General features: G+C 37.6%; 1 protein-coding gene across 1 annotated transcript; it reads right to left on the bottom strand.

Annotated features, from left to right (window-relative positions):
- Nucleotides 1-9,075: 9,075 nt before the first annotated feature.
- On the bottom strand, nucleotides 9,076-13,995 carry ndc80 (NDC80 kinetochore complex component; the record flags this gene model as incomplete). Its single annotated transcript, XM_079252099.1, has 16 exons — nucleotides 9,076-9,204; nucleotides 9,461-9,563; nucleotides 9,847-9,977; nucleotides 10,079-10,171; nucleotides 10,301-10,390; nucleotides 10,532-10,681; nucleotides 10,828-11,033; nucleotides 11,375-11,519; nucleotides 11,622-11,722; nucleotides 11,906-11,999; nucleotides 12,165-12,251; nucleotides 12,380-12,482; nucleotides 12,596-12,768; nucleotides 12,889-13,012; nucleotides 13,393-13,476; nucleotides 13,904-13,995. The coding sequence occupies 16 exons, from the start codon at nucleotides 13,993-13,995 to the stop codon at nucleotides 9,076-9,078; spliced, it is 1,905 nt and encodes a 634-aa protein (XP_079108225.1).
- Between the last annotated feature and the right edge of the window lie 1,353 nt (nucleotides 13,996-15,348).

Genomic DNA, 15,348 nt, shown 5'->3' with positions numbered 1-15,348 from the left:
AAAGTAAAATTTCAAAAAGTGGAAATAAAAGAGTCAATAAAAGCACAAGATTAGTGATTATGGTGAGCTATAAAGCACTGTAACCTTTCTCATAGTTCATTTTCGCACTTGCATTAATTATCTGGTTATATAAAACACAAATAGATAAATTCCAGTAAGTGTGACTGTGGAAGCCAACTTACATGTAATCTGCACTATTTTCTGTAAAGTAAGCTTACTCAATAACATTTGGACTTGTTAGCGTTGCATTATCTTAAGGTCATGTGACATTATCAAAAATATTTTAGTCAACTGCTTTTTAGCCTATTTCTTAAATCAGGACTGGACTCTCAGTCCCAGTATGTCTAGATGTGGATTGGATTTCCTTGACTAAAGAGAGGACTGAGAGTGGGAAGAGGAATAAATATGGATACTAATCTGCATATTTGCTGTTGTGGTTGAGTCAAAACCTTTTAAATCATGGGACAATCCTAAACCATATAAAAAAAAAAATGGAACATCAGGAACAGATATATTATTCTTTATTATATTAAAATACAAATATATGAAATTTACTCCATTTATTATTAACCTAGTGTCAAAAAAAGAAAATAGAGTTACATGACAACACACTGCTGTTCCCTCTTGGGTTTGTAAATATTTTGAATGTTACAAAATGGACATAACATGCGCTTTCAATATGCCTGTGTTAATTTTTTAAAAATAATTTATATATATGAATCTGAAGCACCTCTAAATATTACAGGGTGAAACTGTTCTGATTTCCAGTGTAAACAGTGTTGGTGCATGTGAGCATGTATGCCTAAGCCCCCAGGAGGAAAACCAGACCCACTATTCATCCTTCCCTCTGGAGAACACAGCAGACCACCCGGTATCCCTTTCCTGCTCCTTCCCATCCCTTCATCCTCCCTCACTAACTGACAACTCTGCCTAACCCCCCCCCATCCCCCCCCCACCCCTTTTTCATGCCCCCCTGACGCCCTTTTGCTTCACACTGTAGCATCTCCAGCTCTCCAGACTTCTGTTTTCTTGTTCCTTTTTACTTCCAGAGAGGAAGCGCGAGGCTTGGCTGGTGGTTGACAGCCTCCTGTGTTTCTGTGTGCAAATCCACATGGCACTTGTATCCGTGTGTGTATGCTCCCTGATGTTGGAAAAAAAAAAGGAGCCTCCTGCTTCTTCCATAAACACCTCAGTGGTATGCGAAGGATGTGTGGTGAGGGCTCCCCTCTATCACCCTCTGTGACTACAGTTAAGCCTTTTAATTGAGACAAGTCAGCTGTTTGTGTAATATCTTACAGTTGCCATCTGGGGGGAAAAAATCCAGATTTTTACTAAACATAAAGAAAAGGGACTTAGAGCTTGATTGATGTAAAAATTGAAGAGAATGTGTTCATCATTTACCAAGCTACCTTAAACGGATGACAGATTATTTAAACCAGTGAAACTGGGATCAACCCATGTGAGAACACTCCCTTTAACCTAAGTTATGCAGAGTCTCATTCCTGAGTATGTGGGAAGGCTTTCACATTTTCCAGGTTTCAACAACTCTGTGATGTTTTCTTCAATACATAAGGATGAAAATTAAAAAAGGAGAAAATCTGACTTCGGCTGTGAGGCCTGACTAAAGCAAATTAAGAGATGTTCATGGAGTTGCTTAAAAACACAAGAAAAGGTTGAGAACTGCTGTCATGAATTTCAAAATGAGTCTACTTAACTCTTTTTCTTTGGCTTCCTGTTCACGATATTTATAAATCCATGACACAGTGGGATCATAAAGTGAGCACCCCCTCTAACACTGCAACATCGTAAACAGGCCTAATATACTGCATTCGCATTGTTTGGGCCAAATAGTTAACTTTTCTTTCTCCACTCTAAAGTTAATTGTTATTTGAACGTGACAGTTTACTTAAGCAGAAATAATGAAAACAAGACTAACTTTATTCACAAATTCATTTTGAAAAGATTGCAGCAGAAATACAACATCATCATCATAGACCTGTTTGTGGACTTTGTGTGGTATTTTGGGAAAGCTCTGAGGGCACTATCAACTGTGAAAGCGTAAGTTTCTAACTATGACTACTGGGTGAGGATTCACTTTGCAGAGATGTATGTTGCCAGAAATCTAAGACTAACCACTAAATGCCTGTTTCATCATTCACTTGTATTTTTAGTCTTTTACTACACCCAAGTAGGGTTAATCGATGTGCAAAGACACTAACACTCACCCTTTTGTGTTCTTACACTGTCCATCTGCTGAATCCTTGCAGGACATACCCACCCTGAGCAAAATATTTCTCAACTTCAGAATGTGGATAAGGTTTCACAACTAATAGGCTTGCTTCACTTAAAATAAGCTCCTCTCTGTTTGCTGCCTTTGTTTAATTTGAGCTGACCTGAGATCTGTCAGTCAGGATGTTGCATGGACTCACTCCCAGCACCTGGGAGCTCATTTTCCTCTGCTTTTAAGCCCAGAAATATCCTGAAAAATAGCTGTTATTACACAAGCAGCTGTAATTGAATCAAAATCGCATTGAATCAGACTTAATAAAAAATGAATGGAAATAGGCTGTGCAGAAAATGACTGATGATACCCAGCTCTATTTAGCTGACACCTGAGACGTTTTTCAAGTTTTCAATCATTCATTCATTATCCGAACCGCTTAGTCCAATGAAGGGTCGCGGGGAAGCTGGATGCTATCCCAGCAGTCTTTGGGCAAAAGGCGGGGTACACCCTGGACAGATCAGCCGTCCATTGCAGGGCTGCTTTTTAAGTTTATGGGGTTAAATTTACTTGTAAATCTCTCATGTGTCTGATGGTTTACTCAAAAAGCAAGTAAGCCTGGGTTTTTGTTTATTTCCTCAATTTAATCAGTGTTTATTTAATTTATTTTGGAATCTTTGCAAAGAATATATACATACAAGAATATATAAGTACGTAAGTATATAAGCTCTACAAGTATAGTCCGGTGACCATTACCATAAAAAAAAAATGCAATTTAGTTATATTAAGAAAATAAAGCGTCATATTTGAGTCTGGTTTGCCAACAAACTGAAAATGTATGACAAATGCATGCTGAGGAGTACTGCGTCTTTTACATAGTTTATGAAACAAATAGAAAAAATTCACTTGCTCATTACAAGTGTTCACATCTAAATGCTGAGTATTATCATTTTCAATATTTTCAACTACTCATCAAAGATAATTAGACAAAGATATGTAGTTACATGTAAAAGCTGCACTCTCAAAATTAGAGGTACAAGATAAGGACATTTCTGTACCTATAGGTACATTTTAAAGAAATGTTCTCTCAAAAGTACAATACTGGTCTTTAAGAGACCAGAAGCACACCTTCAGAGTATGAAAAAGGGTTCAAAGTGACATAAAGTAGAAATTTGTACCATTTTAACCATAAGGGTACCTGCAGCATTGAAAAATGTTTGTCGTGACAAAAACTATTGTTAGCAGCAGTGCTATTATTTTAATTTTTTAAAAAATTTAAAAAGTTGCCTCAAAAGAAATGCATTAAGAGCGGTTTAGACGCACAACGCTTGCTGTAGCCCATAACATCACGTCGCATGTCACATTGTTCACTCGCTTCTGTGTTTACATTGAAGTGGACGTGCTTTGAATGAGAGTAAAGGTGGAGAAAAAAAAACTATTGCGGCTGTAATGTTACAAACTAGAGCAGAGTTGAGTGATGACAGTAGTACTACTTAACAGTCATTTACTACACCAGACAATGAAGGTCAGATGCTGCAAACTAAGTGTATGGCTGGTCAGTATTTTGACTTTTTGAAAATTATTTCTAGATTAAAGATAAGATAATATTGCTAAGTGGCATGGACCAGGCCTAATGCTGGAAAAAACATTAAAAAACATAACTTGTTAAGGTGAGGTTGAACTTGATAAGGTACAAAAATAGACCAGAACTGAAGGGTACAGAAATGTCTCTCAAAAGAGTACACCCCCAGCGACAAGCATTTGTACCTTTTTAAGTACAAGCCGGACCTCTATTTTTGAGTGTGTGGATCCTTACAGCCAAGTGAGCTGGGACGATATGCTTTTGTCCCGATTCGATGCGATTTCGATTTTTTGGGTGCCGATTCTTCGATATTGCTGATTTTTGTTGATCAAAAACAAAGAATAAGTATAAAACTTTTTTTTGCCTGTCATTTTTCTTCATTTCAACTAGGTAAAAACAACACGGTCGCCAGACCATCATTCTGCTGCTATTAAGTGAATAAGAAGAAAAGTAAAAAGATCAATAAAAACAATGAAAATGACAAAAATTTTATAATGGATTCATTTCATTTATTTGAAAAAAAAAAAAATCAATTTTTAAACAAAAAAATCAATTTTAAAAGTGTGAAATTCAATTTTTTTATTTGATTTTCCCACCCCTGCTAAATATTGAGCATTATCAATTTCAATATTTCCAGCTACTCATCAAAGATAATTAGACAAAGATATGTAGTTACGTGTAAAAGATGGACCCTGACAGTCAAGTGGGCAAATTAAAACACATTGTTGTCATCATAAGCTGTTCGTCAAATCCAAACGCCATGTGTAAGATCTCAAAAATGTCTACACAGTTATGTATCAGCATCTGATTCCATAACAGACATCTGTTTCCCTCTGAGGTTAAGAGACCCTGAAATGGAGCCTTTAAACCAGAAAGTGACTCACAGCAAGCCACCAGTTCAAACTTCTAATTCACAGCCCCTTTACAACCTCTCCTTAACCTTTCATAACCTAAACTGGCCTTCTCAAGACCTCTCACTGTGCCTTAATGACCCCATCGGAGGGAGTGAGACAAGCTGATGGAAATTTGAGCTGGCTCTTTCTGCACTTCCCTCAAACACATCCTCCACCTCTGAAATATTCTACATTCAAGTATAATCAGTTCGAATGTGTTCAGACATTTAACCAGCTAACACTTTCACACACATGGTAGTTTTATGACTTTTACCCCCCCCCCCCCCCCCCCCCCCCCCCCAGGCCACCCCCCTGGTTCCATGCCCCAGAAAATGTGTGCTGTCATTAAAGTTAAAGGTCAAATCGAAAGATTTTTAAATATTCTGTCACAACTCCAAATTTTCTAAAGTTTTCCACTTGATGGCATTCATTTTAGTTTCTATACTTTCTTGTCTTTTACACACATCACACAGAATTTGTAAGAAACAAACTACGTAATTATTGTGGTATTTCTGCTTATTAAAACCTTTAGTTTATTGTGTTATTATATATGTCCAGGCAAAGTCAGGAGCACTAAAGGAAATAAAAGCAAATAAAGACATATTTCTATGCTTTTCAAAATGAGGAGTATTGAACATGTTTTGGTGTTGCACAAGTACATCTACAGTATACAGGCCAGATGTTTTTTACTTTATTGTGTTTTTTTCAAAGATGAATCGTGAAGCATATCCTGTTTCAACTGCAACATAAATATTCTTTTGGAGACAACAAAGTTAAAGATAAAGAAGCATGAAGTCATTTATCTTAATTTCAAAACAAACTTTTTTAGAGGGTAAAACCACGAAACGTGCTCTGCTGCCGTGTGAAGCTCTAGAAGGTTTCCAGCTGTTATTGTTCTCCTTCTTTGTTGAGGAGGTTTGCATGACCGTGGCATCACCCTGGGAAACTCTTTATGTCTTATCATCTGGCAAAATCTGCAGTGGATCCTGAATTCTGTGGATAAATTGTTTTGACACAAAAGAATAACACTGAGAAACTGTTATGTTTCATGGCCTATGGTTGAATTATGAGTACACAGACATGGAAAAACCTGCTGTGCATAAACTGGTCACTCATTCAATCTATTATTCAACCAAAGACACTCTGATTACAGCACTTCACACTGAGGCTGGACGCTAAACAAACGGCCAGCATGTGGTGAAATCACACAGGAAGCTGCGATAGTGTCAACACTGAACACTGCCATCAAAGGAGGCATAACAAAGAGGCACTAAGCTCACGTGTGCATGTAGAGCAGTCATAACACACCTGCTGGCAGGCGCAAATGCAGCTGATTTCATACTATATGTGCTATTTTAGTTTTAATAAACCTTTCAATGAATTTCTGCACAGCTTCTCCAGCTTTTACTGAGTAGTTTAAGAGGGATTCCAGTAATTTCTCATACTGAAATGATTGGAGCTATGTTGGAACGAAGTTATGCAAACTGTTAACTAAAATAATAATGAAATAATGTACTGGTATTGTTGGTATTATAAATGATCAGTACCTGCTCTGTTAGGTAAAGCATTGTTATCTGGGACGATGGAATTATATTCCAGATTCTTCCATGTCTGTGACTGACTTACACCCAGAAACTCAGAAACAGTGAATACACAAGGAGAACATAGAGAGTGCAGAATTTAGACACGTTTGGAGGGCGCTGCCCCACATTCAGCTATATTGCTTATTGCACACAGCACAATACTTATTAATTATGATTTGTTGTAAAGTTGAACACTCAAGGAAATTTTTAAAATGCAAAAAGAAAATGGTAAATTATTAGAAAGTGAAATGAAGCTTTGTTGCTCATGTATAAACATAGTTTGACAGGGAATCTTTAGAGAGAAAAGCAGGGAGAATTTACTTTCCCTCTTCATCATTCCTTTTCTCTCCTTCCATTTTTCACATCTGTAGAAGACATTATTGCAGTGAGATAAACCCATAATAAGACGCAGTAACACCTCAGTGATCTGTTTGCTTGCTCCCAACCACGTCATCACATGCCTTCTTCCCTGTGTATCCCCTTCTTGTTAGAGACCATGTGGGAGTTACACACACACAAATACACACTAGTATACATGAGTTAAGTTTTGCCCTCAACCAGGTCATATTGACTCCCACTGTAGGGACATCCTGTGTATAAAGAATTCATGGAGAGCTTACATGTTATAATGCAATGACCCATGATAAAAACAGACCCACACAAGCCGAAGGCCATAAGGACACACACACACTCACACTATACAACATGTAAAGAAGCATGAAAGTCACCATGTAAGTGTATTTCTTAGAGCGAGCAAAGATACACAAATCATGACATTCATTTACTCACACGTTCATAGACAGGTCTTCTAAAATGGCTTTTATGGATTTCACCTGTCCACATGCGATCTGATAAGCTCACCCCAAGCCTTCTCTGCAAAATGAAGCCTTTTCAGCTGTTAACAGCCACTCTTCTGCTGTCTAACACACCAACCAGCATACTCTACCTCTCTGACACACACACACACACGCATACAAGGTCCAGGGGGGCTTCTGCAAGGGGTGGAAGTTATCAATCACATTTTCTTCCCCCCTCTTCGCAGAGCCCCTAACATTCACCTCATCTGTCCCCATCACATCTGCCAAAACATTTCTCTCACACTTGCAACTCTGACAGTTTTCAAAGGTTCCCACTGTAAAAATGTCTCAGACAATTACTGTATCGACATGAAGTGGAGTTTCGTTCAGATGTCACCTCTAATTACAGGAAGACACTTTACAGACAGGAAGACACTCTTATTCATTTCTGCAAGAGGACTCATCAGATAACCCTCTGCTGGAATTACTGGGTGTTTTTATAAGCTATCTGTCGTTCTCATACATTTGTTCGACATACACGATTTGTATGTGTTGAGAATTGAGGGCAGATGCTCCTTGTAAGGGGGAACAACATTAGGAAAGTGTAAAAAGATGCAGCTCTGTGAAATATCAACCAGTACCACTTTGTCCAATGAGCGAAGCTGCAGAAGAAACTAGACATCTTAAGAAAATGTCTCACCAGCAGTTTGAGGAACTTGTTTGGAGGCCAATTAAACCAGAATCAAAGTCTGAACTACTGCAGATGTATGTTGCCAGTGGCTATGAAGGCTGTGGATACTGAGAACAAAAAAGTTCAAGACTTGATTCATTTATTGGAAACAAAAATGTGTGTGTGTGTGTTGGGGGTGGGGTTTAGCACCGCAGATTTGATTGAGTGCATATGTCACTTCCTGTGTGCGTCCTTCATGGTATCTTGCATTTACAAAGCTTTAATGTATTTTACTAAAATAGGATGAAAATAATATGAATATAAACTATTCTTGGTGTATCCTGGTTACTTAATTTTTTTCTTTTACTCTTTGCTACCTAAAATAAATTCACACGCGCAGAATAAAATTTGCCCAGATGAGCCAAGTACAGATGTGTGATATATCTCTCCTCTGTTTATAGAACTGTTTAGCCTGACAGTAGTGGAATGGGAAAGTTGACTCAAAAGAATTAGTGTTTGCTTTTGGTTAACTTGAAACAAGTGTTAACATCAGTGTTGGTCGATTCCCACATTTTCAAGGAAACAAATAGTTCTATTAACATCGCAATCTGTGGTTGATGTAAAACAGCCTGTATAACATTAACCAATGAAGAGTCTGGAAAAAGACTCTAAAGGAAGAAAGGTGAGAAAAAAGCTTAAAGAAAATCGAAGAGCTAACTATTGACACTGCTCTGTTTGTCCTTTAAATACTCAACCAGCTTATAATGGGAAGATAAAGCAATGAAAAATAATGTAGGAAAAAAAGAAATATTTTAAACTGCCTCAGTCAGCTCAGACAATGCCAAATGTTGCTTGTCAGTGGATGTTTGCTGCCACCTAGTGGTCTCTATGCAACATAACAGACTGAGTGCAGAGGGAGGAGTGATGCTGTGTGCAAAAAGGTTTCCAGACAACATTCTAACCAGTCACTTAACCTAATTAGTTTTTTTTTTTTATTGTGCTTTTTAGTATTAGCATGCTGTAGCATGACTGAACAAGAAAAAAAGACAAAAACAGTCAAATCATACTTACAAAAAAACTCTAAAATGGAGTATTTACAGATTATTGTGAACGGGAACATCAGCAATCTAGTTATATAAAACATGTTTCTAAAGCCTGTAAAGAACATATATAATAAGGTGAAATTTGGCTGTTTTTCCTCCTAGGGCAGAAATAAAGTGAAAAAAATACACACAAAACAGAGGAAAATAAACACTTCCATTGTCCTTTAAATCGTGTTCAGCTGCAGACCTACAGATCTTCATCGTGCTGTCTTTTTTTTTTTTTTTTTTATAAAATATTTGCCCCTGACATGAAGTTCTTCAAAGTCTCCCGCAGCTTCTGTACAGCAGCCTCGTCTTCCTCAACATCCTTAGCACAGATGCGCTGCACTCTGCTGTGCAGATCCTCCAGACACTTCTGTTGTACAAGAAACACAGCACAAAGCAGAGCACATAATGGTTAACAATGAGCTAACAACAGCTTTCTCCCACTTTCATCACCCACAAAAAAAAAATATTTTTTTTTAGAAATATTCCAACTCTTTGTATGATGTCAGAATGTTCCTTGCATACACTGCAAGTCTGCAACATGAACAGATCCTATTTAACCTTCTTTAAACTTTTGGATGCATATTTATTGGTCAGTGTTTAGGTACTTATTGCATGACGGTTACCTCAGTAATGGACAGGTGGTTGGCAGCTGTAGTAAATACAGATGCCAGGTTGTTGGCTACAGTTCGCCTCTTCTCATTTGTCTCTTGCAGCACCAGGTGGTACCTTGAGAAGACAACACCACAAGTCTTTAACAAGCTACATAGATGCACAGATACTTAGTAGATCCTCTGTACTGTTCTGTGTTCTGGCAGCATAAAAAGAAAGTGAAAAAAATAATGAGAGCCTGCATTTATTACATCATTTGACGAAAGTGTTGATGATGTTCAGATATAGACCCTGATTTGTCAAAATGTGACTAGACCATGTCATAGTTTAAAGTGGAAATACCTAAAACTGCTGGTATAAGAAATTCTTAAGAGTAACATAAACAAAAGGTGTAGCTTACTGTTGTTGCGCTGCCTTTAGCTGCTGCACTGACTCGTCATAGCCATAATTAACTTTCTTCTCAAGAAGTTTGTAGTGGTTGTCCATTGACTCCATCTCTGCTGCCCACTCCTGCTCCTCTCGAGCCAGCTCCTATAAAGATACAAATATATGAAACAGCAAACGGGCAATGCAATATTTCTTTTTTTTTACTGCACTACGATGCCAGCTGTGGAGTCTCAAATTCCACATACCTGCATTTCACAATCCAGCTGCTCGTCCAGTTTACGGATCTGCTCTCTGAGCTGCTTCAGATCATTGGACTTGTCTATTATGTTGGAATTAACCTAAAAAAGACAAATGCAACAAATAAAAAGTTGTTACAAAATCTGCCAAGGGTCTTGTTGATGCTGAATCATCGGAAATGCAACATTTTTTAAAACAAATAAAATATATTAAAACAAAAGTTGCATTACCTGTTCACAGGACTCCTCCAGACAAAGTTTTAGGTTTCCTAACCGACTGTCCTCTTCCTCCACATTACTGATCAGCTTTCTCAGAAGCATCTACAGCACATCACACAAACCTCAAAACACTAATAAAATGCAATTTAATGAAACATAACACAACAAACTAACTTTTAATGATCATCATACATTTTACATTATTATCTGATATAAATTATAAACAAAGTTACAATGGACTACCTGGATCTGTGTTTTATGCTGAAGCATGCTGCTGGTTCCACATTCAAACGGCCTGATCTCAAAATCCTGGCCACAAGCGTTTTCTGCAGACTGTGGGATGAGCTTCAGCTTCCGTGCCAGCTTGTGGTATTCTGTCAGCTTCAGCTCAGTCTAGAAATAATGGGGACAACAAAAGAAGAAATAAACTAAGAGGCCAAATATGTAACAATATATGAATAGATACAATGTAAATATTTCTCCGATTAGAAAATAATAAAGATTCATGTCTGATTTAATTTCTTTTGTTCATACGGAACCTTCTCTTTAATTTTTGCCAGAGCAATCTCTTCATTCCACTTGTGCTGTTCAGCATCTTCGAGAGACTTGCTGAGACTGGAGATAGTCTGCTGGAGTTCCCTCTTTTCTCGGTTGATCCTCTCCACATCAGCTGGAGTAAACTTCTGGTTCTGCAGGAGTTGCTGTAGTTCATCCCTCTCATGCTTCAGAGATTCCAAATGACTGACTAAATGAATTACAAAATGACGGGATGTACATGGAACCAATTGCAGTCCTTCGGTGTGCAGAGAAAATATTCTTAACACAGACAAATGTCACAAGGGTTGAGTGACTTGAGGACTATACAAGCCTTAAATGTAATGTGGCTGCAATGAATGAAAGATGGCAGCTGGGTAGCAAAAGTTATTGTTGTAGAAATACCTTGTGGTTGTAAAGCAGGTTATTGGATTAAAAATTCTTGACCAACACCATTTTTCATAAATGAGTTTGGTTACTTTTTGGCTGTGAATTGTGCAATGTTGTCTTCACTGACAAAGGCAAGTCAAGCAACATATGGTGGAGATTTACCGCTGTTTTCTAGCTCATTTTTCAGTTCTGAAGCTTTGTTTTCAAGACTGGCTTCATGAGAATCCTGGCTGCTTCGATAACTCTGAAGTTTCTTGAGATCTGTCTGTAGTTTCACCCTTTCCATCCGCTTGGTCATTAAACGGTCCTGCACAGGACGAGACAAACAGTTACTTCTTCAACCAGGGGTTGGGGTGAGGTGTGGTGGTTCTATTTGCACTAGTGAGATGTGTTAGTACAAAAACCTTACTGTCTGATTTTCCTTCTCCAGACGTTCAACCTCTTTACTGAGTATCCTGTGCTTTTCCTCCATTGAGACCAGCAGGGCTTCATCCACATTGTAAAGCTTCTCTGTAAAGACACATAAACACACTTCTTGCTGATGTTTTTTTTTTAAACGCACACATGTGTATTGTAAAATTAAAATAGTCTTTTTTTTCTTTAGATTTGCCTTTTAGCCTTCACATAATCAACAACAAATACATAATATGTTTAAATACACATAAAACCATTTCACAGAGTTGCTGTACATACTTAGTTTGGTAAGGAATGCCTCATCCTCATCCTCAAAAGTGTCATCACCCTGCATGAACTTGGAGTATGTTTCAGCTGTGTAGTCAAGGAAGAGCTGCACAAAAACAACATGAATACTGAATTTTAAAATCAAAGAATTTTAAGTTGACTTCAGCATCCTTGTTGCAAACAAAATCATGCATGGATGAGCAAATATGGAAAAAATGTGTTATGTTTGAATTTAGCAGCAGGTGTATAGCACACCATTTTAACATGGCACCTTGTTATATTCAGCTCCCTCCTCAATGTTGTCGTCTTCACAGAAGTCTGTGAACAGCAGCTCTTGCTTGCTTAAACTCCATATAATCTGAAATGCAGACACCATGAATGTGAAAAACACTGAGCAGCAATTACATTCGATAAGGCAGGTAACTAGTACCAAGTAGAACAAGGCAGGAACCGCCTAGCATTAGGTTACTTATACCAGTTTCTCACCTTAACATTATCAATTAACCACATGAGAGCACCGAGGGCCTGAGGCCAGGTATGGGGAGCTCCAACAGAGTACATCGAACACTTGGAGAGAACAAATGGATACCTTTAACAAGAAAGGAAGAGATAGTCAGCAACATTTCTACAACAGAGGACTGTGATGACTACATAAAAAAGTAACATTAAAAAAAACCTGCCATTTGTAAAATAAAGTGATACCTCAAGGCTTTCAGGATAGCTGGAACCTCCTCCTCAACTTTAGAGTTTGGCATCTCAAAAGTTGGGTCAAGGTGGCGATAAATGAACTCAAACATCTTCACAAACTCCTTGGTAGAGGGAGACTGAAGAGTTTTTGCTGACAAAGTGCCTGGATAACCTTGTTCTGTCAAGAACTAGAAAAGAAAACAATTTCAACCTTTTTGAGCCAGTGCCAATAAAAGGTCAAGGGAGGAATTCATTTCATATAAATGAAATATATATATTTATATACACACATAAAAACACATCTTTACCTCATGAAGCTGCCTGATGCATTGCTGAACAAATGATTTATCATGAAGAGGTCTGGAATCTTTAATCTTCTCTGTTCCCAACACTGACATGAGACTGTTGCGAGGCATGCTGGCCCCACTAGTCCTGCGGACATTATATTTACATATGAATTATTAAATGAGAACTTTAAGTGCAAAAACTATCTCAATCTACTTTCTTCTAATTCCTTGTATTGTATCCAAATAATGATAAAGTAATATCAGTGTGTATTTAATAATGAATTTGACAGATCTTCAGTCTGCACATCTACGTTTCTCATTTTATGACGATGTAACAGTGATACAAGGTCATATGAAGAAACTTGAGGCATGTTTTCAAACATCACAAGATTGAAACTTTAAATCATCTCTGCTTGCTGCTTCTCATCTCACAAGCTGCATTAGGCCTATTTTATGAATACACACTGTATGCTTTCACTGTTATCCTTAACACTGTTGCTAAGCTAAGTCACTTCGCTGACATACCTGGGACCAAAGAAGCTTGTTCGCCTTTCAGAGGTCACCGATGGTGGTTTTGGTACGCTGAGCTTCCCGAAAGAAGGCTGCTTCCTGTAACTAAATCAGTCAATTATACATTTTGCCACACTATTTGGTGATTAACATTAACAAAAAGAAAAAAAGGGAAAAAAAAAATAAAAATGGCACAACATCTTGTAGTTTTACTCATCATTTATACATTTTACCTTTTGTTTATAATAAACCTTAAATAGTAACTTCTGTTCATTACACACATTGGAAATAAGTCTGACACCATACATCAGATTATTAATTAAATGCAGTCCATATTCTAATTTTAATACCTCGGTTGAAAATATAGATATTATATTATGTGGGCGTGGTTAGGCTTTTTTTCCCCTTTTGAAATCACAAATATGCCTAGCACAAACGTGGACTCTCAAAAACAAAACAAATCAAAACAAAAAACACAAAACACTTTAGGTTCAAATGCAATAACGTGAAGCTACATTAAACCAACCTCTTGGGTGTTGTGCACACCATGCTCATCCTGTTACTGTCCTGCACTCTCATCGGCACCTCCGAAGGTCTGCTGCTAGCAGCTCGGCTCATTCTTCCACTGAATGTAATCATTGAAAAAAAGAAATAACATAAAAAGACAAAGAAAACAACACCTAGCTTGTTAGGATTATAATCAGGTTCTCGTGTTCTCATCAAGCTAAGAAACTATCCAAGAAAAGGTATAATAGCATGACAAATGCTGACCTTAGTTACAGATTTCAGTGAATAATGTCGGAAGACGTCAGAAGTCCAAAGCCCACTCAATGGCTTTTTAATCACATTTTCATCAGCAACCAGTTCAGTTAATCTGCATCAGGTATACTGGAGGTGGTAGAACTAAAACATGCAGGGTAGTGGGCCTTGAAGACCCGTATTAAGAAACACTGGCTACCGTATACAGTAACCATTGTCTGTACGTAGCTCACGTTAACGGTTGCTAGCGTTAGGTACGACAGAGGCTGGTGGGGAAATTCTTAGCAAACTGTCTGGGGTTATATCATTACGTCAGGGTTTAGCTTGCGGCATACATTTCGAAAAAATAAATTAGAAGTTTGAACGTACCGCTCCATTTCCCGTGGATTTGACGATGTTTACAAAAAAAAAGAGCTAATCCCTGAACGTACACTTAGACCCCGCCAAAAGAAATCAAACTAGCACATAGCAGTGACGTCATTTCTGTACGGTAACCTATGTGGTTCAAAAATGCTTCGCTACTCTCACGAATAACGTGGAAACCTTTTTCTGGTGAAAACACATATTTCATAAATCAGCGATGTCCAACTCGCCTGACTCAAATTAATCAGTAGTGCAGAACTTTATTGGATGTTTGATCCATTTAATGGAAGTCAAGTGTGTTGGAACCATAGACTTTATATGAATATTTCATATACAGTCTATGGCTGGAATAGAAATATATGAAAAACCTGCAGGATCGACCCGAGGATCGACTCGGCAGTTCGGACACCACTGTGACAAAATCTAATGGCGTAATCTATACCTTTATCTTTAAGATATTATATTTAGACAGCTGGATAAGTCCTCTGGCAAGATGACGCCACTTAATATCATATGAAATACATTTTTAAACTGACAAAATACAAATTCTACCAGTGCAAAAATATAAATGACAGAATGGCTAGTCATATTGCTAAAAGCGATTAATATACGTTTTTTTTTGTTTGTTTTTTTTAAAGTTAGTTTTAAGCAAAACCTCAAAATAATTGCAGGCTCTTTCCTTGTCATTTCAACTCTTTGCAGCTAAGAGTATCCTGATCAAATATTTTTAACACATTTGCAAAGTGAGAAGTTCATATCAACACTTTGAGCAGACAAGTGACAAAGAGAAGTAGAAAATTTATTGCAGTATTTGTTCCACCAAAAGGATATAAATCCCTTTTCCTCTTA

The sequence above is a fragment of the Telmatherina bonti genome, assembly GCF_933228915.1.
Source record: "Telmatherina bonti genome assembly, chromosome: 13".
Lineage (NCBI taxonomy): Eukaryota > Metazoa > Chordata > Actinopteri > Atheriniformes > Telmatherinidae > Telmatherina > Telmatherina bonti.
The sequence above is the reverse complement of the archived record's forward strand: the minus strand, read 5'-3'. Positions and strand labels throughout refer to the sequence as shown.